The sequence below is a fragment of the Ursus americanus genome, chromosome X (genome assembly GCF_024610735.1).
Source record: "Ursus americanus isolate L20-20 chromosome X, mUrsAme1.1.p, whole genome shotgun sequence".
NCBI classification, from domain to species: domain Eukaryota; kingdom Metazoa; phylum Chordata; class Mammalia; order Carnivora; family Ursidae; genus Ursus; species Ursus americanus.
The window spans coordinates 88518113-88537883 of NC_142164.1; the positions used below are offsets into that span (position 1 = coordinate 88518113).

At 41.0% G+C, this 19771-nt stretch overlaps 1 protein-coding gene across 2 annotated transcripts in view; it reads left to right on the plus strand.

The window, feature by feature from the left end:
• Positions 1 to 19771, plus strand: part of MED14 (mediator complex subunit 14) — a 73095-nt gene that overhangs the window by 42676 nt on the left and 10648 nt on the right. Inside the window, exons 16-25 of one of the 2 annotated variants that reach the window (XM_087859873.1) lie at positions 941 to 1017; positions 6591 to 6751; positions 6842 to 6988; positions 7643 to 7734; positions 8677 to 8829; positions 9147 to 9416; positions 12731 to 12871; positions 14423 to 14534; positions 17092 to 17223; positions 19070 to 19252. In XM_087859873.1, coding sequence (XP_087715999.1) covers positions 941 to 1017; positions 6591 to 6751; positions 6842 to 6988; positions 7643 to 7734; positions 8677 to 8829; positions 9147 to 9416; positions 12731 to 12871; positions 14423 to 14534; positions 17092 to 17223; positions 19070 to 19252 — 1468 coding nt within the window. The remainder of the gene's footprint in view (positions 1 to 940; positions 1018 to 6590; positions 6752 to 6841; positions 6989 to 7642; positions 7735 to 8676; positions 8830 to 9146; positions 9417 to 12730; positions 12872 to 14422; positions 14535 to 17091; positions 17224 to 19069; positions 19253 to 19771) is intronic. The other variant, XM_087859874.1, reaches the window with a different exon arrangement.

A 19771-nucleotide genomic window follows, 5' to 3' on the forward strand; every position in this document is an offset into this window, starting at 1 on the left:
CCTGCCATAGAAGACCTAGGAATACATGCCAAAGGCAAGCTTCTCTTTGGTAGAGCATCAGATGACTTTTTGGCGTACGTACATAACCTGCAGTTTCACTGACAGGGTCTCAGACATTCTCCCTGCCTTCATCTGTTTAACTCACTTTCTGAGTCCTCCAGTTGGGAAAGCTGTCTCATTGGGTAAATGCATAAATTGGAAATCTTTTCTTCTTGGGTTTCACACAGGAAGCAGTTTAATCGTTAAAAATAAAAATGTATCCCAGAGGGGCTTCTGGGTGGCTCAGTTGGTTAAGTATCTACCTTCAGCTCAGGTCATGGTCCCAGCGTTCTGGGATCGAGCCCCATGTTGGGCTCCCAACTCAGCGGGGAGCCTGCTTCTCCCTCTCCCCCCTGCCTGTGTGTTCTCTCACTCACTCACTCTCTTTCTCTCTCAAATAAATAAGTAAAATATTTTTTAAAAATGTATTCCGGAAAAGTTACACACTAAAAGCTATTGTTTGTGACTAAAAGTGGGATGTGACTATGACTCAGACTTTGTTTTGAACAGACATAATTAAGAAAGATATAAGAAAACCAGTCTTATTTTATAGTTGCATCATTTGGAACCACCAGGATTGATTCTGGCTGACTTTTGGCTCACTGCCGAAGTAGATTAGTCTCCAGAATTCTAAAGATTTGCCACCCAGAGATGTTTTTTGTTGTTGTTGTTGTTGTTGTTGTTGTTTTAACTAGAAGCTCTGGGTCATCTTTGGGTTTCACAGGACTTAATATAGTTGCCCAGTAAATCAGATGATGGAGGACAGCGTGCATGTCTAACGTTGTAATTTTGGAACAGAGTGGCCCTAGAATAGGTGACATGAGAATAGACACTAGTACTTAGAAAAGGTAGTTTCCATTGTAAAGTTGGTGGTCTCATCTACCTGCTTTTCTCTTACCAGTTGTCCAACCTGGAGATTCCCCATCAAGGAGTGCAAATGGAAGGTGATGGCTTCAGCCACGCAATTCGCTTACTGAAGTAAGTCCCCGTCCTGTGTCTCCCTTGGTGCCGCACATTAGAGCCACGGTGCCAGAGCTGCTCCTCTCCCGTGACATAGCGTTAGGCAGAGTTCACCTGTGGATGTCACGGATTTCTGCACAGAATTACTGTGGTCTGGGGGAGGCTTCTTTTTCACCTGCTGAGTGGAGATCCAGCACCACTTGGTATCTTAGGATGTCTTTCCTCTGCATTTAATGGATGTTTACTCAGTGTGACTGTGTATCAGGCTTGAATTCTGCTAGGGCCCTTCGGGATGCTGTGGGTTTATGTAGCAGGAGGATCTGAGCTAGTTCAGAAGCCAGAAAGGGTATCCCTGAGGAAGTACCAGTTGTATTTGGACTGAAGGAGAGGTGAGAATTAGCGAGAGGAAAGGGAGATTTTGGGGTGGGGGGTGGATTGCGCGGTGCTGACTAGAAGGGTTAACTGCTAAGGTCTTTCTCTCGCCTCCAAGCAAGCTCTGTGCCCTGGAACTGAAAGGAGGTCAGAGTGGCAGGAGTTGAGAGAGACGAGGCTGGAGCTCAGCTGTAAGTGAGAAGGGATCAGATCCTGGAGGGCTTTGTAAGTGTCCTTAAGGAATGTAGATTTGATCCTAATGGCAGTAAGAAGCCATCAGGTGATTTGAAGCAGAAACTGACATCATTAGCTAGGTGTTTTTGAAAGCTCATTCTGAAAGCCATATTGAGAATCAGTTGGAGGGGACCGAGACAACTGGTGAAATGGGTTGCTGAAGCGGTTCACGTGAGTTGTTGGCAGCCTAGACCTGGGAAGTTTCCACAGGGACTTAGAGAATGGAATATTCGGGGGTTGGTGAGGAGATTGATGCTGAAGGTAAGAAAGAGGAGAAGATGGCGCAGGTGCCTGTTGGTTTTATCTTGGGCACGGGATGGGTGATTGTAGTGTTTTCTGAGATAAGGGGCACCGGAGATGTGGGTTTGAAGGTGAGGTGCCTACATATCCCTTTGGCCAGGCAGGGCTGGATCTCAAACTCTGGCGACAGGGCTGGGCTGAAGAAGTCAGTGAGTCATCACCAAGGTGATAGTAATTGAGCTGGGATATTAAATAGATGGCCAGGAAAAGAGTATACAGAGGGAGATGGGCAGAGGGCTTGGCTCTAGATGGATCAAGGACCAGGGGCCAAAGGATGCTTAGAAGGAAAGACAACATGGTGCGTGTGCTATGGAAGGCGACCAGGATGGATGTGCAAAACTAGCATGCTGTTTACAAGATCAACCTTTCTGGTGCAGAAAACAGTTTTTTGGGGGTGGGGTAGGGTGAGCGTTTGTATTGTTTCTTAGACGTTGCTTATAAATCATTGAAGCAGTTTTTCTTTATCGAATTCCTCTGACTACCAAGACATGGCAGCTCTGCCAGCGGAGCTTGGAGTTTTGTTACTTGGGGATCAGTTGGTTTCTGTGGAAGATGGGAAGGGCTAGCAGATAGCACGCGCTCCACCCGTGTGTCAAGGTGCTCGCTTGAGACAGATTGGAAGAACTAGGAGAGCTTCCTTCCTGGCTATCTGAACACCATCTCTACAAAAAGTTCTTGGGAGAGAGAGCTGGTCTTGTAATGGAAATCAATAAGAAATTGTAATACTTTTAATGGCTTTTGGTTTTAAGTTACTTCTGCCTAAAGTATAGCGGTTTGAGGTTTTGTGTTTTGGTTTTTTTTTTTTTTTTTAATCTTTTCACTCTTCTTGGCAACTGCAGATAAATAGATAATGTAACATTTGTGTTCTGTTCTCTTAGTTATGTTTTTCATGTTTTTAGGAGTCTTAAAATATCTTGTTCTCAGCATTTTTGTGAAGAAATTTCAATCCCCTTCCTTCTTGAATTCAAGAGAACCCATAATATTATAGTCCTACGTAGAAAGGAAGCACTTCCTATTTTTTAACTTCATTTAATAATAATTTTTAAAAAGTCTTTATTATATCCTGGCTATTTTCTTTATTTAAAACTTAAAAGGAAAAATACGGAGAAATGGATAAATTAAAGATAATCAGTTTGTCTAGTACCTGCTGTCCATTATGAAGATTATGGGGATAGGGTAGAGAAATGAAGAAGGAAACAGTAAACAATAAATGTCTAAACATGATTTTACTAAATTAAAATCTGGCATAAGTCTAATTAGTATATAATTGCTCTAATGCATTTAATCTTTAGAAAGTCTTAAGCTTTTATTCCTAGATATTTTAATACTAAATAGGAGTATGAATTGATACATCAAAGCTTTAAAATTGAGGGACGCCTGGGTGGCTCATTGGTTAAGCGTCTGCCTTTGGCTCAGGGCGTGATCCCAGAATCCTGGGATCGAGCCCCGCATTGGGCTCCTTGCTCCGCTGGGAAGCCTGCTTCTTCCTCTCCCACTCCCCCTGCTTGTGTTCCCTCTCTCTGGCTGGCTCTGTCAAATAAATAAATAAAATCTTAAAAAAAAAAAAAAAAAGACTGCATATTACAAAGGCAGAGGCATTTTTTTGAAAAAGGCTTTAAAATTGAGCACGTTTTTCTCCTCTTTGTTAAAAATATGTTCTGTTCTTGTTCAGCTTATCTTTTTTGAGACTGTTGAGCAGTCATCCTTGAAGGATCTGTGAAACTATCATGGTAAACACCTGAGATTGCTGTGGTTCATGGGCCTGTTGCCTTGTGTAGATTCCAAAGCGCCTTGATCCGACAGCACAAATGGCTCAGGTCTCAAGAGCAGCATGCTCGCAGTGCCTACATTTGAGCTCTTGAGCAAACTTCCCACCTTCTTCCGAACTAACCTTACACCACCGGGCAGTGGTGCTGGTCTGCTATTTACACCCACAAGGTTTTTTCCTTCATGTCCATTGTGTTTCTTTGCCTCTTGTAGCTTATGCAGATAATGCATAGGCGCGTTTGGTTTTTGGCAAGGTTTGTGACTCAGCTTCTGTCAGTTGTGTGACTCAGTCCTTCTGCATTTGCATATGCAACCTTTATAAAGCCCTCTTCACTTTACTTGTGGGCACAATTGCACTTCTTTTACTAGCACATTCAGTGATCTCCCCGCTTGTGCACCGTGGGGCCATAATGTGGTTACTGATGTTTGTAAAATCCCTCAGAATGAAACTGACATACAGCACACAGTGGTGGCCATAAAGGAGTAGAGCTAACACACATCTGCCCTGGAAGACCAGAGCCCAGTTCCTACATTCTTCCCATACTCAGAATTACAGGAGAAACATCAGTCAGGAGTAGCTGTTCAGATCAAAAACGTTTTTTGGATTGGTAGAAACTTTCAGATAAGGTTAAGCCATTGACCAGGAAACATCTTCCTCAGTTCTTCATATTTGGTGACTATGATAGTATTTTGCAGTATCTTGAGTTTGTAACAATTTTGTTTCAAAAGGTTTCCTTTTGGGGAGAACTATCCATTTTCTTCCTCACATGGGGGAGGATTAAAGTTACAATTGTAGTTAACTCTGATACATTTGTAACCTTAAAAGCAAGTAAATAGTTTACAGTTTCCTTGAAGCTGAGCCAGTTACTTGAGTATCGCAGATGAAGCAGGTGACATAGAATGAAGTGTTAGGGTCATGCTGTCCCTCAGAGCATAAATTGAAAGTAGTCTTACTCTTCTTACCTGAAGACATGCTGCCTTCTATGTGTTCATTTTCTAACCAGATGTATTTCATGAAACACCTATTTATGTGAAAGGAAGATAATGGACTGCGTTTATATTTTTAAAACCAAGATTTAAAAATCGATCTGAATTGGCTGCTTTATAACTTCTATGGGTTTAGGGATAAGGATAAGTAAAAGTCCTCCGTATACCTACGAAATTGACAAGCATATATGCAATGTATGCAATTTCTGTAATTACCCCAAATACCATTAGACAAAATATTTCTGGTAGTGAGTGATAAAAATTATGCAGTATGAAAGATTAACTTTTCTTAAAAAAAGATTTTCATTATTTGAGAGAGAGCAAGCACAGGAGCAGGGAAAGGGGCAGAGGGGAAACAGACTCCTGGCTGAGCAGGGAGCCCTATGCAGGGCTCATCCCAGGACCCTGGGATCATGACCTGAGCCAAAGGCAGATGCTTAACTGACTGAGCCACCCAGGCGCCCTGAAAGATTAACTTTTGAAATGTTAAAAACAAAACAAAAAAAAGCTATACATTTGAGAGGGGCTGTGGTGGAATTTTTAATTAATTGAGAAAATTTTAGTACTATGTTAATTTTCTTTTTATGCAACCTGTGTAGCTGTTTTCTCCCCTAGAAATTTTTTTATCGTCTGCAATCTCTGTCTCTCTTTTGCCCTCTTAGATTGTTTATTCTGGGCAAGTGGTTCTCAACCCCAGGGTGATTTTGCCCTCCAGGGGACATTTGGCAACGTTTGGAGGTATTTTTGGTGATCATTAACTGAGAAGAGGGGGTAGGAGGTACTATTGACATCTGGTAGGGAGAGGCCAAGGCTACGCAACAAATAAGTATCCAGCCTCAAGTGTCCATATTGCTGAGGTTGAGAAACCCTATTCTAGGTGTTTCTGAATAAGAGGCCTGAATCAAGATTCCATATTTCCAATTGTTGTTAGACTTAGATATAGGTAATCATTATACCAAGTCTGAGAATTAGCCCATCTTCCCTAGGAGTTAAAGGATAATGTGTAATTAAAAAATATATTATCTCATTATGTCATCTATTACTGAAAAAACAGTGAAAATATATTGCTTCATAATGTTTTATGACAAGAGAGGCCATAAAGCTGTAAGAGGAAAATGGATAGGTATTTTACAACACAAAGCTAATACATTCTTTTTCTATATGTGATATATTTAAGTGAAAATATGTTAAATGAGTTAATACATGCAAAGCTTCATCACATGAGTGTTACCTCTACTGAAGGAGGGGGAGGAGAGATAATGAATCTGGCATTTTACCTTGCCATCAGTGAGTGAGACTTGGTTTTACCGCAAAGGGAGCTAACATACATGAATACCTATTATATCAGCTGCCATGAGCACTTTACCTACGGTGTTGTCATGTTTTAAAATCAGTGACCCCATAAGGTAATTATCTCCATTGTGTAGTTGGAAACTGAAATTCAGAGAGGTTAAATGTGGCTGGGTCAGAATTAGAACGCAGGTCCCTGACTCCAAAGCCTATGTTCTTTCCACTGTATCATTCTGTTCTCAAAGAGTGGTTTTACAAGTATTCTATTCCCCTTAGCTTTTCCTTAAGGATGTTCTAGGTAGATTTCATAGAAAGCCAATATCCTTGATTTTCACTCTGAAGAATCAGTGTTTCTAATAAATAGGAATAAGGATGAAGACAGACACACTTTGTTAAAACACTGAGACAAATACTTTGTTAAAGCAAGAGGTCCTGATCTGTGTTGATGTGAATAGAAGTGGGTTCAGTGCTGTGAATTGCCACGAATTGCTATGAATCGCTTCCTTCTTTTGCAGAAGGCGCCTAGTAGTGGAGCTTGAACGGCAGCTCTCCGGTGATACCCTGACTGTTGTTGTGTAGATTGTGCTCTTGTCTTTCTGTGATGCGAAGTACACTTGATATGCTCTGTCTTTCATTGCCAGAATTCCTCCCTGTAAGGGTGTGAATGAGGAAACCCAGAAGGCTCTGGACCGCTCTCTTCTTGATTGCACTTTCCGATTGCAAGGTAGAAATAACCGCACGTGGGTGGCGGAATTAGTGTTTGCGAATTGTCCGCTTAATGGCACTTCTACTAGGGAACAAGGTGAGATGCTTCACACACTTTGTCTTTGCGTATTTCTGGGGTTTTCTTTTTAGTATTGATAGCTATTAATCCTCTTTTTTAATCCTATAGGGCCATCGAGGCACGTTTATCTGACATATGAAAACCTGTTGTCTGAACCGGTTGGTGGTAGAAAAGTGGTTGAAATGTTCCTTAATGACTGGAATAGCATTGCACGGTTATATGAGTGTGTGTTGGAATTTGCACGTTCTCTACCAGGTACATGTGATAATCTTCCTTCTTGGGGGGTACCCCCCCTTTTTTAACTGAAGAAGTAAAACATCATTTAAAAAGTTTTTTTCAAAAGAATATCTAATGAAAAATAAGTTTCCCTTCTACCTCAGGCTTTCCCCAGAAACAACCACTGTTAAGTTTCTTATGTATCCAGAAATTTTTACTCTGAGCTCTACCATATTATAATAATAGGTAGTATTTATTGAGAGTCTACTATGTGCCATACAATGTAACAGACAGTTTGCTTGTGTTAACTCATTTAATCCTCACAGTCACCCTATGAGGTAGGTGAGTTATTCCTCATTTCACAAATGAAGTCACAGAGACTGAGCAACTTGCTGAAGGTCGCACAGCTAGTAAAGGGTAGAGCTGGAATTGGAACCTCCTAACTGCTGTGCTATACTGCTTCAGTATCTCCGCCCCTGCCCAGGACCCCTTCTGTGGAAGTGGACATGGAAGCCCACTGTCTATGCCATCGCTTTCCCTTTTTTATTTTTAATTTTTTTTTTACCGAAATTATGTATCTAGAGATCTTTCCAGCTAGGCATATGATACTGCCCAGTGCCCTCTTCTTCAAATATGTGTTTTAAAGTTTTGCATGCATCATCTTAATCTCCTTTTTGCTTCCTTTCTCTTTAGACATACCTGCTCATCTAAATATTTTCTCAGAAGTCCGTGTTTATAATTACCGAAAACTTATCTTGTGTTATGGAACCACCAAGGGAAGCTCAGTAAGTCTATGAACTAATTAAAACTGAAGTTCCTCTCATAAATCCTTTAAAAATCAAGAATTCAAAAGTTATGAAAACTGCCTTGAAATAATTGAGGACTCAAGTAAAAATGAAGGTTATAATGGTAAATTTTAAATACTTCAATATATAGTAGACTAGCGTACTATAATGCTTAACTCTTTAAAATCGAAAGTGAAAATTAAACCCTTTTTGTGATAATCTTGTTGAGTTTTGGACCAGGTAATGTACTTTTGGTGTTTGTTTGTTTGTTTTCTTTACCGATTTCAGATCTGGTTAGCAACATGATTGCTATAATGAAGATTATCAATGGTTTTGAACAATGCTGTATGTTTATGCTTTTAAGGTCACATGATTATTAACATGGTTTGATCCTGTCTCAGTCTTAAAGGCATTCCCCGCAATCTCTGTTTCCTCATTTTCTTCCCACTCCATATGTAAAGTCCTAGAAGTTTAGTGTAAAGATTCAGCCAGCTGGCTTCTTTCTGGACTCTTCCACATCAAGTAATATCAGAAATCAATTGAGTGTTTTAGAATCTATAAACCGAAAGCATCTGTGTTGGAAGTGGTTTCCTTTCCCTTTATGACAGTGCTCACGTAGAGGGTGACTTTTCTTCAGTCCTAGGTAAAAATGAAAAGTAAGAAACACCAGTGATAATTTTCAAATAAAGTTTAATCCAGATTTAGCACCTTCTCTTTCTGTTTTATTTGGCGGAAGTGGGCTGATACACACCTACCCTGCGGACGTACCGCTCCATAGTAACAGCACTTCCGGCACTTACAGAGCCCAGTCTTCTGGCTGGCTTTCCAAAAAGATCTCGTGTAGATCTTTGGCATTTTGCCTTACTATTTAAACATTGTTTTTTCTTCTACTTGAATCTGTTACTTTCTCTGTTTCTGAAACATGTAATCTCTTTGATTTAGATTAGCATCCAGTGGAATTCCATACATCAGAAATTTCACATTTCTTTGGGCACTGTTGGCCCAAACTCAGGTTGCAGTAACTGTCACAATACCATTCTCCATCAGCTTCAGGAAATGTTCAACAAGACACCAAATGTGGTTCAGTTATTACAGGTAATGAAGTTTATTTTCTGTATAAAAATATGACTCCGTTGGTGTTAGTCTCATGTAAAACGAAAAATCACGTGGGCTTAACTTGTCTTCAGTGACAAGGGTGCGTGTTTTTGTCTTTTATGTCTCACAGTCTTCTTGGAGGAATTGCTTTGATTCAAAGTGGACGCAGTGATGTAGTTTGCATTCTCTTCAAGAGAAAGGTGTATGGAATGTGCCAGGAAGCCCTTGGCTCATTTATGACTGTTAGACATGGAACATTCTGCGGCTTTAGCATTTGCACAGAAACAGGCTGCCCTCACTGTGTGTATTCCTTTTAGGTACTCTTTGATACTCAGGCTCCGTTAAATGCCATCAACAAACTCCCCACTGTGCCAATGTTGGGCTTGACTCAGAGAACCAACACTGCTTACCAGTGCTTCTCCATCCTGCCACAGTCTTCCACCCACATCAGACTGGCCTTTAGGAACATGTACTGCATCGACATCTACTGCCGGAGCCGAGGCGTGGTGGCAATACGGGATGGTGCCTATAGTCTTTTTGATAATAGCAAGTTAGTGGAAGGTTTTTATCCTGCACCCGGACTAAAGGTAACTGCCTTTACTATTCTAGCATAAGTAAACATAAATATCTCTAAAGCAATTCCTTTAAAAGGGGGAAGTAATGGGGAAAAGCAACAAATTGCTGTTTAATAAGCAGCTATGTTAGTTTATCACCTCTGCAGCGTCCTTCCGAAGGAATGGGAAGTTCTTATAAAGCGCTGTGCCTATGTGTATGAGATGATAAAATCTCCTTTCCTTGTAATGCACAAAGGTGGATGATACGAAGAGAGTCCTGTTTGCTAGTTGGAACTTTAAGGAACCTCAACAATGTCTTTCTCATCAATTATTGAGAAAGTTTGATTCTTCAGTTTAACCATCAAGTTTTTTTTTTTAAATGTAGGGTCCTGGGCCACAATCCCTGCAGATTCTTGTTTAATAGCTCAATTGTATGTGCTTATAGTTTAGAGTCAAATAGTTCCAAAGGCTTGTTTTGAAAATTAGTTGCTTGCCATTTTCCTGCTCTGTTTTCAACTCTTAGATGGTGATTCTCTTGGTATTTACATCCTTATCTCTAAATAACATGCTTACATTGCTGTTTGTGGACTTCTTAGTTGGGGGGCATTATCTGATCCTCACAATGGAAGATGAGGATTTAATTCTTTTTTAATTCTTATATGCCTCTTTGTCCTCCCTGGCTGCTCCCAGTATACCTTCTTTCTTTCCTCCTATCCTTGCAGTATGGTTAGGTAGCAGTTTTGATCAGATGATTTTTCAGTGTTCTCATAAATATGTAAGCACTGTCCTCCAAGCTTACTATAATTACTTTTCCTTTCTTGTTCAACATTTTATTTTCCTGGGGGTTACTAATTTACTTTTTTTGCTTAACTTGTGTATACTTACCACTAACTCAACCTTGAAGTCTCTCCCATATATGTAACTCTGCCCTTAGTGCGTTCACGTATCAGAAACCTCGCTGGTTTCATCTTGAGGAAATCTCTTCTACACCCCTCTGGCCTCCCAATCTGGAATGGCAGTGCCCCAGATCCTTTGCACAGTCTTGATTTAGGAAGCTGTAGAAGGATGGGGAAGAGGGAGAGTCCTTGGCTTCTCTCTTGCGTGGCGTGCCCTATGGCGTGGACCACAGGTCTTTTTCTTGATTTACTCCATTGTTTTGGTAGAATACCTTCTATGTAGTTTCCTGGGAGAAGGTACGTGGGAGCTTATTTTGAGACTGTGTGTGCCTAAAAACATCTTTTATTTACCCTCATCTAATTGAGAAAATGGCTAGGTGTAGAATTCGAGATTACAGTCATTTTCTGTAAGAACTTTGAAGACGTTGCTCCATTGTCTTCTAACTTCCACTGTGGCCGTTGAGGTGTTTAATCTCGTTCCAGTTCTTGAACCTTACGTAACTGAGTAGGCTCTTTCACTCTGGAAACTTAAATCCTTTTGCTCTGGGAATTTCCTTGTATCATTTCTCTATTCGTCTCTGTTTTCTGTGTTAGCTCTTTCTGGCACTGCTACTATTCTGATGTTTGGTATCCTGGACTTATCCTCTGATTTTCTTATCTTTTCTGTTTTTATCCTTTGTTTCTGGGAGATTTCCTCATTTTTTCCTTTTAGTCTTTCTATTTTTGATAATTTTTTTTTTTTGCCATCTTTTAAAAAATTTCCGGGAGCTCTCTTTTGTTTCTGTGTTCATTTTATGACATCTTTGTTGTATATGACTATCTTCTCTTCTCTTACCCCTTTTCTTCCTACATAATCTCCATTTCATGCACCTTGCTTTTTTGTTGTTTTGATCTCTTTCATATTAGTGATTCTTAACTCACAGCTCTTACTAGAAGGTGAGACTTGCTGACTGTGGTCTTCATTGCAGGATGATCTGCTTGGGCCATTTCTTTGGGTAACTCCCAGTGTCAGTAGATTTAGGTCTTTTTGTTGGGCTGGTATGAGTACCAAGAGAGGAGTATTCAAGTCTCTGCATAGATGGTGTGCATCTGGCCCCCAATTTTTGGCAAATCAAATAAGAGAAGGAAACTACTATTTTTAACATTCAGTATGTAAACTTTAATCTTCTTTTTTTTTTTTTTAAAGTAATCTCTACACCCAACGTGGGGCTCGAGCTCACAACCCCGAGATCAAGAGTCGCATGCTCTTCTGACTGAACCAGCCAGGTGCCCCACAATCTTCATTTTTAATACGGCATTCCTCTCGATCGACGCTAGAGTCCCCCTAGTCAAAAACCCTCCACCAGAGTGGTAGAAGTCAACCTCACTCAGTGAGAGTGACAGAGGCTCTGGGAGGCTTTCAGTGTCTCTTAAAGAGACTTTCAACCAGTCCTATTTTTAGTCTCACTTTCATCCCCACTTCCAGAGATGTCTAGTGCTGCCAGTTCCTACGTGTCTTGAGGATCTGGACGGAAATAGCTTTGCTTCTTGGCTTTTCCCAGTGCTAGCTTTAGGATACAACTTCCTCACATTGCATAGTTCACTTACCACTCAGCCATCTGCTCCGCAGCCTCCAGAATTCATTGCTATTTTTTTCTTCTCCCATTCTTTCTGTATTTGTAACTTATTGCTTTAAAAAAAATTTTTTTTAGGAGTTTCAGTGGGGTACTGGGAAAAGATAAAATCTGTGTTGTGAATCCATCATCTTTTAGAAATCAGGCAGTGTACTTTTAAAAGCTTTCGAGTGATCTGGTAAGCTTTTGATCTATGTTTTTGAAGATAGGGAAGATGGAGAGTATTAAAAGGAAGAGAATGCTTGAGACACAAACTCTGGTAGTCTTGCTTAATTTTTGATGACATATTCCATAAAATGAGATTGTCCCACTCTTGGTGGTTCAAGATTTCAGTCATGTAAGATAAAAAGAGGAAAGATGGCTTAGTTTCTGTATTCAGTTTTCCTCTGTCATATTTTCTAGCTTACAAAGTGAGGACTCTCACCAAATAGGAAATTTCCCAAGTCATTTAAATTACTTAGATGGCCAACATACAACTTTTTTTTTGTTTCCTGCATTTCTGGTTCAGAAGTTAATACGAAAATACTTTGCCCTGGTGTGAGGAGGTACCAGGGTATACGTCTCTCTTCAGCTTTGTACTTACACAATACTTCTTAATTGACAGGATTTTTAACTTAGATGTTGTTTCTGTTGTTGCATTTAACCAGTTTCCTCAGTTTCCCCCCTTCAAAATTATCAATATATCTTCCAGGTTGTCCTCATAATAGTGGCTGTGTACCAGACTTCTGTTTTAGAGATGGGCGTAGTATATTTGTTTCTCTTAAAATAGTCTAAATGATTAAAAATATCTTATAAAGTTAAGTAAAATAATCTGAATTCTACCTGTTTATATCCATAGACATTCCTGAATATGTTTGTTGACAGCAATCAGGATGCTCGAAGAAGGTCTGTAAACGAGGACGATAATCCCCCTTCTCCCATAGGAGGAGATATGATGGATTCTTTAATCTCACAGCTCCAGCCACCATCCCAGCAACAGGTGACGTCTAGCTGAAATTCCAAATGGTATCACATTTGCATAACTTAATGGGTTCTTCAGGTGTCTGAGCATCTTTGTTGAAAGGTGAGGAGGTCCTTGGTGGGCCCAAGGTGTCCAGGAAGTCCATATGAAAAAATAGTGACAGAGGGAGAGAAAGAGGCTTCTAGTGATGTCAACAGTACCAGAAGTAGCATTAACCTCAGACTCGTGCACTTAAAATGATGTGAGGTGAGCAGCCATGTAATCGCAAAATAAGATGATACCCAAACAGCCGGTAAGCACAGAAAGGGTGTTCAACATCATTTGGCATCACAGAAATACAGCTTAAAACCACAGTGAGCATTATCGTACTCCATACCCACGAAAATGGCTTTAAGAAGAAAATCGATCATTCTTGGCAATATTTGGTATTAGCAGCAACTGAAACTCATTTACTACTGGAGGTAGTGGTGTTCAGCAGTATTCCAGAGCACTAAATCTGAACATTAGGCATACTTCTGATTTAATAATTCTCTTAAGTATATGTACAACAGAAATGCCTCAAAAAACACAAGAATGTTCATAGGAACGTTATTTCTGTAAAAAGTGTAAACTAACCCACATATCAAGCAACAGAATGAGTGAATAAACTGGGTCTATTCATACAATAGAATACTTTACAGAAATGAAAAAAAACAAACTATTGCTACATGTAACTACATGGTGAATCTTGCTGACATAATGTTGAACAAAAGAAGCCAGACACTAAGAAGTACATTCAGTATTTATATGAAATGTGAAAACAGGCAAAATCAAGCTTGAGTGACAGAGGTCAGAATAGTGCTCACCTTTGGGGAGGTGATAAAGCCTTGGGAGGTGTATGAGGGAGGCCTCTGGGGCACTGGTAGTGTTCTTCAGTGTCTCGATCTCTGTGGCGGTGACATTTGTAAAAATTCATCAGACTGGACGTTTTCTAAACTTTGTGTCCTTTACTATATGTGATTTGTACCTCAAATAAAAAACTAGGAAGGATTACGTTGTCCTAGGCTTTTCATTGCTGGAGATGAAGGTAAAAGTGAGGAGAGTTCAGGTTAAACTACTGTATTTTGTTGCCTTTAAAAACTCCGCCAAGTGTAAGATGCACTGCTTTTTATGAACTGCCAGAAACAGCACTGCCAGTTAAACTATGCCATGAATTGAAAGATACACCCTGATTTCAGAAATGCTAAAGGGTTGGGGGAAGACTCTTAGAATCCGTGAAATGGTAGATAAACAATACAGATAAATCAGTGATATGGTAGATAAAATAAGCAAAAAACATCTTCAGGGATATAAGCAATGGTATTACAAGGTCAGGAGTGAGTTCTCTTGCTGTTTTTCAAACATTTTGAAAGTCAGTTTTTAAAAACTTGTGTTATTGATGCATATTTTACACATTTTCGTATCTCAGGATTCTTGTTTGGTAACCAGTGAACGTGTAAAGGTTAACGCTTCAGCCGTGTGCTGTGCTGTCTATATGATATACTATACGCGCATGGCCGTTTGAGCAGCATGTACTTTTTTTCTTTTCAGCCATTTCCCAAACAGCCGGGATCATCAGGTGCTTATCCCCTTACTTCGCCCCCTGCGTCTTACCACAGCACAGTTAATCAGTCTCCCTCTATGATGCACACACAGTCTCCAGGTAAGACTTTACTTATTCTCTTGTCGTGTTCAGCATACGTCCAGAACATACCCAGACACACACACACACAAGCACCACACATGTAGTCTAGACCTTCAGAGACCACTCCTTACCTGCTAGGTGTCTGCCATTCATCCCTTATGGCAGGGTTGTGAAACCTGCATTCGTGATTCGGGAGCGCTTTAAAAGGTCTGAATTGAGTGGAGGTATTGTCACCCAGAGCCAGGCTCACGGCACAGCTCCAAGGAGTGCTGATCACAACACGATCTGTGTCAGGGGCCGACAAACCGAGTCCTGCCCACCACCCGTTTTTATAGTTTTGTGGGAACCCAGCCACACGCATTCATGCAGTGTCTGGGGCTGCTCTCCTGCTAGGACGACCCCTTACAGAACAAGTTTGCTGAGCCCTGGTGTATATGAAAGGGCCCGGCCCCACAGACCGGGCCAGTGCACAGCCTGCTTGTCCAAACAAAATGGCTCTGTTGGCAGCCCCATGAAGTGCACTATAAAATTGCTTGAGGATGCCTAATTTTTACTTGTAACTGAAGTTTGTTGGTATCACTTAAGCTCCTGCCCTGGGCCAGATGCTCCATGGCACTGGGGATTCAGCAGCGAGCCAGATACCAGTCCCGCTCTCAAGCGTATCGTCTAGCAAGGAAGACGGGTATCAGATTTCTTGGGTAGATGACCCCTTACCTGCTCAGCAGAGATGGCAGAACCACAGATGAAGATTTGGAAGTTATTGTCAGGTCACTGAAGGTCATTGAAGGCTGAGTTGAGTGGGTGAGCTCAGCCCCTGCCGAGCTGCCAGGAGCAAGGAGCAGAATAGGAGACATGGGCAGAGAACCCACGGGGCGTGTGTTTCTAGGATATGAGTGAGGTTTTATGTAGAAGGAAGTAGAAATAATAATTTTGAAATAATTATAGTAGCAGACAGATATATAGTGCTTGCTGTGTGCCAGGCTGTCTTCTGAGCACTTTATCCATTTAATCCCCACAGCAAACCCGCAGCTGAATATCTAAATATGACACTTAAAGGTTAACTTAAAGGTTGATCAAGTTGATGAACATACTGCACGTAAGGCACTGCATTAGGGGTAGAACGTAGAAAATACGAAATCCTCTTAGGTAGTAGTAGAGAATTTGAAACGTGAATACTGAGGATAGTGATGGTAATGTAGCGTCTCCGTGTCACATTTATTCGTAGTTTGGGGAGCATGGTTCCCCCTTTCCTGATCCTCAGTTGGAACTAGTCCTATGGCTAAATCCCATCTTTAAGCTCACTGCTCTCGGTTTTTTAATATCTGCCATCTAGACCTCTCCCCTGAATTTGAGTCCTTTGTTTTCCAGCTGTCTAGTCAGCATGTCCTTGTAGATGTGTAGACAATGGCTGAGACTCAACTCCTAACACCTGCCCACCCACCACCCACCCTGACTCCCCGCACCCTGCTCCCCGCCCCCACCCACCGTCTGTAAACAGTAGCCCCTTCCCGCCTGCCGCTTGGCCAGAGCTGTTAGAGTCATGCTGGACTCCTCTTTCTCTCACGCCGACTTCAGTCAGTGCCAGATACTGTCCGTTCTGTACTGAGAATGTATCCAGACTCTAACCCTCCTCAGCCTCCACCCTCGCCCAAGCCATTAACCATCTCTCACTTGGATTATTACTGTTGCCTCTAATTGGTTTCCCTGCCCCTGCCCTGTAGTCTGTTTTTCGCTCAATGGTTAGAGTGATCCTTCTGGAACAGAAGCTAGTTTATGACTTCTTCACTCCAAACTTTGCAATGGTTTCCCATCTCATTCAGGGTAAACCCTAAGTCCTTAGAGTGGCCTACAAGTTCCTGTGTGATCTGGGACCCCCATCACCACCTGTCTGTCCTCATCTCCTCCCACTTCCCCATGGCTCCCACTGATCCAGCCACACTGACCCCCCTCCCTGTTATTTTTGCTGCTGCCTTTGGGGTCTTTGCACTAGCTGTTTTTGCCTGAAATGTCTTACCCCCTGGGTATCTTCACACCTTAAATCCTTCACTTACCCACGTGCCCCCTTCTTAGAGTGGTCTTCCGGGGAACAGCACCCACCTCCGCCATTACATGATAACTGCCCCTTTTCCTTGCCCTGGTTTTCTCCATAACACTTATCACTGTCTATCACTACCTGACATACATTTGTTGTCTTTCTCATTCTACTAGAATAGAAACTCCACGAGGGCAGGAATTTTTGTCTGTTGTCAACTGCTGCATCCCCAGTGCCTACAGCAATGCTGGGCATGAAATTAACCTTCGTGTCCACTTGCTGAAAGAGTGAATGAGCGAACACAAAAGTACACAGAATATTTTTTTTTTTAACTCAGTCAGTATAAGAGCTAGAATTTGGGCCCCATGGAATTGATCTCTCTCTCTCTTTCAGTAACAAAATCATTCCAGATTTTCTTTGTGCTATTTAAGGGAGCTTTACTACTTATTTCTTTAATCTGTAGAGAGAGTCTTAACTTGAGGTCCTTGGCCAGGACATAATATGTGTCCTGCAAGATCATCTATAATTATTTTCCTTTATTAGGAAATCTGCATGCCGCCAGCTCCCCCAGTGGGGCTTTGAGAGCCCCTTCACCAGCGTCATTTGTTCCAACTCCTCCCCCATCCTCGCATGGAATCTCAATAGGACCAGGGGCCAGTTTTGCTAGTCCACATGGTGAGTCCATACGTGGAAATCGCGATAGCGTAAAAAATTGACGTGAAAGTCGTTTTTTGTTAAATAAATTCTTTTCTTATTGCAAAATTAGCACTGTGTTCGTTGGGGAAATCACCAAAGAAAATGAATATGTCCTGATTCCACCACGCAGAGATCTACCAGTTAGTCCGTCTGCTTTGGACTCTCTCCCCACCTCGCTTCTGCCTTGCTCTTCCTGTCACGCACCCCATGCTTGCCTGCCTGCTCGCCTCTCTTTTGCTCTCCACCTGTCTGCTTGTCTCTCCTCTCAAACACCTCCCCCCACAATTGGGACTATACCATATGTATTGTTTTGAGACTTGAATTTTTTAACTTTTTAACTAAAAAACTCTGTTTTGGATTGGTTCAAATAAAGAATAGAAGAGGTAGCCAGGGAAGTGTTTCTATGCCACCAACCACCTAGTTCCTCTTCCCAGAGGCATTCAGTGTTATTAATTTCTTATGTGTCCTTCCAGAGATGTTGTCTCCACACACAAGCAAATGCCTGTAAGTGTTCTCACCCCTTTTACACACGGGACAGTATACTTCAGTGCCTTACTTTTTTCATCTATTTTTCCTGAATGCTGTGCCAAATCACAACATAAAGGACTTCCTCAGTTTTTACAGCTGTGTAGCATCTGTGGTTTTACTGTCTACTGTTAATATTTGTAGGAACATTTTTGTCAGTAAAAACTCTACATCGTCATATTAAATGGCTCCATAGTATTCCCTTGTCTTGACATACCATGATTTAACTGCCCTCCTATTATATGTTTAGAATGTTTCCATTTTTTCTACAACTGAAAATGGTATCATCTCTGCTCACGTGATTATTCCCTTAGGTAAGTTCCTAGACGTGGAATTGCTGTCTCAAAGGGTTTGAGAAATTCTAAAGCTTTTGAAACATATTGCAAATTGCTCACCTGAAAGGCTGTACCAATTTCCTCTAGCATCAAACAAGAATGTCTATTTTCCTGCATCATTGCCAACACAGGGTATTAACGACTTTCAGAAACCTTGGTCATTTTGATAGGTGAAAAATGGTGTCTTCTTGTTTAATGTGCATTTCTTTGATTATTAATGAAGTTAAACCTTTTTTCTTTCATGGGTCTTTGGTATTTCTTATTTTATGCCTGCCTGTGTGTTCTTGTGTTTTTTCCTACCAATTTATAAGACTTTTAAGTTAGGATAATTTACTCTCTGATATATGGTAAAAATATTTTCTCAGTTTGTCATTTGGTTACAGAGGGGTAGAAATAATACGTTAAAGGTAACTGCGGGATGAAATTTAAATATCAAATTGTTCAGGAAGTTGCTTTCAAAACTTGATTCTTGGTTCATTTCTCAGTCAGTGTAGCCTTTACTAAAGAAAGAAAAGGGAAAATTTCCCTCTCCTCAGCCTTGAGTAGAATGAAAAACATAATTTGTCAGGGTTACTTGAAAAAATAAGATTGCTGTCCTTAAGCGAGCTTTGATTTTTTTTTTTGCTTAACATTTTCAAAGATGTTTGCAAATAGGTTTTGAAAATAGTAGGTTGTTGCATAGTGTAAAGTAGATTGTTACACATTGCACATGTTGAAACTTGTGTGAAGGTAAATTTTATCTTTTCTCATTCTGTATTTCTCTAATTTTGTATCACGTTAAAAAGTATTTAAACTACACAAAACCGACATTCAGGTGCACCGTGTGAAAAGAGCATCATACTTCAGATAGCGAAAAGGAAAAATAAAATCATCACCTTGTAAAGTGTCAAGCATTTCAGCGCTGTCAAGTACTTTTCAGTTATTAAAATACAGGTTTTGAAAACCATCTGTTCACTTCTTTACAGGAACCCTGGACCCTAGTTCTCCATATACTATGGTGTCACCAAGTGGACGAGCCGGGAACTGGCCAGGGTCTCCTCAAGTGTCTGGCCCCTCACCAGCAACACGCATGCCTGGAATGTCACCAGCCAACCCATCACTACATTCTCCAGTTCCAGATGCTTCTCATTCCCCTCGAGCTGGAACAAGTGAGTGTCATCACCATTTTTGTGTTTGTTTTAGTCCAGCCTCCAAATGACCAATTTTTTTTTCCATCCTCACATTTGAAAGTTGTGACCAACTTGTTAAATGAGGATACTTAATAATGTAAACTTTAATCCATTTGGTAAATTGCTTAACGATAGTTAATTTGCACAAAGCAAAATGTAAGAAAGGGAAATCTCTCCTCCAGAAGTCTTAGGAGGTGAGCCCCAGTACCTCTGTTATGTCTCCTAACTTAGCTGCAAAACTAGACCTTGAAGGACACCTAAAGTTAACTGACAAGGTTGTAGAAATTAACACAGAGCAGAATTGTGCACATATGTGAGTTAGCTTTCTCGGGTCATGTTTAATGATTAATGACTTAGAGCAACAATGTTTTATTAGCTCACCATTCTATAGGTTGGCGATTTGCGTAAGCCAAGCTGGGCAATTTTTCCAGGCTCTGCTTTGCTCACTCACGTGTCTGTGGTCAGCTCCCACGTGAGCTGGGGCCTGGCTGGTCTACA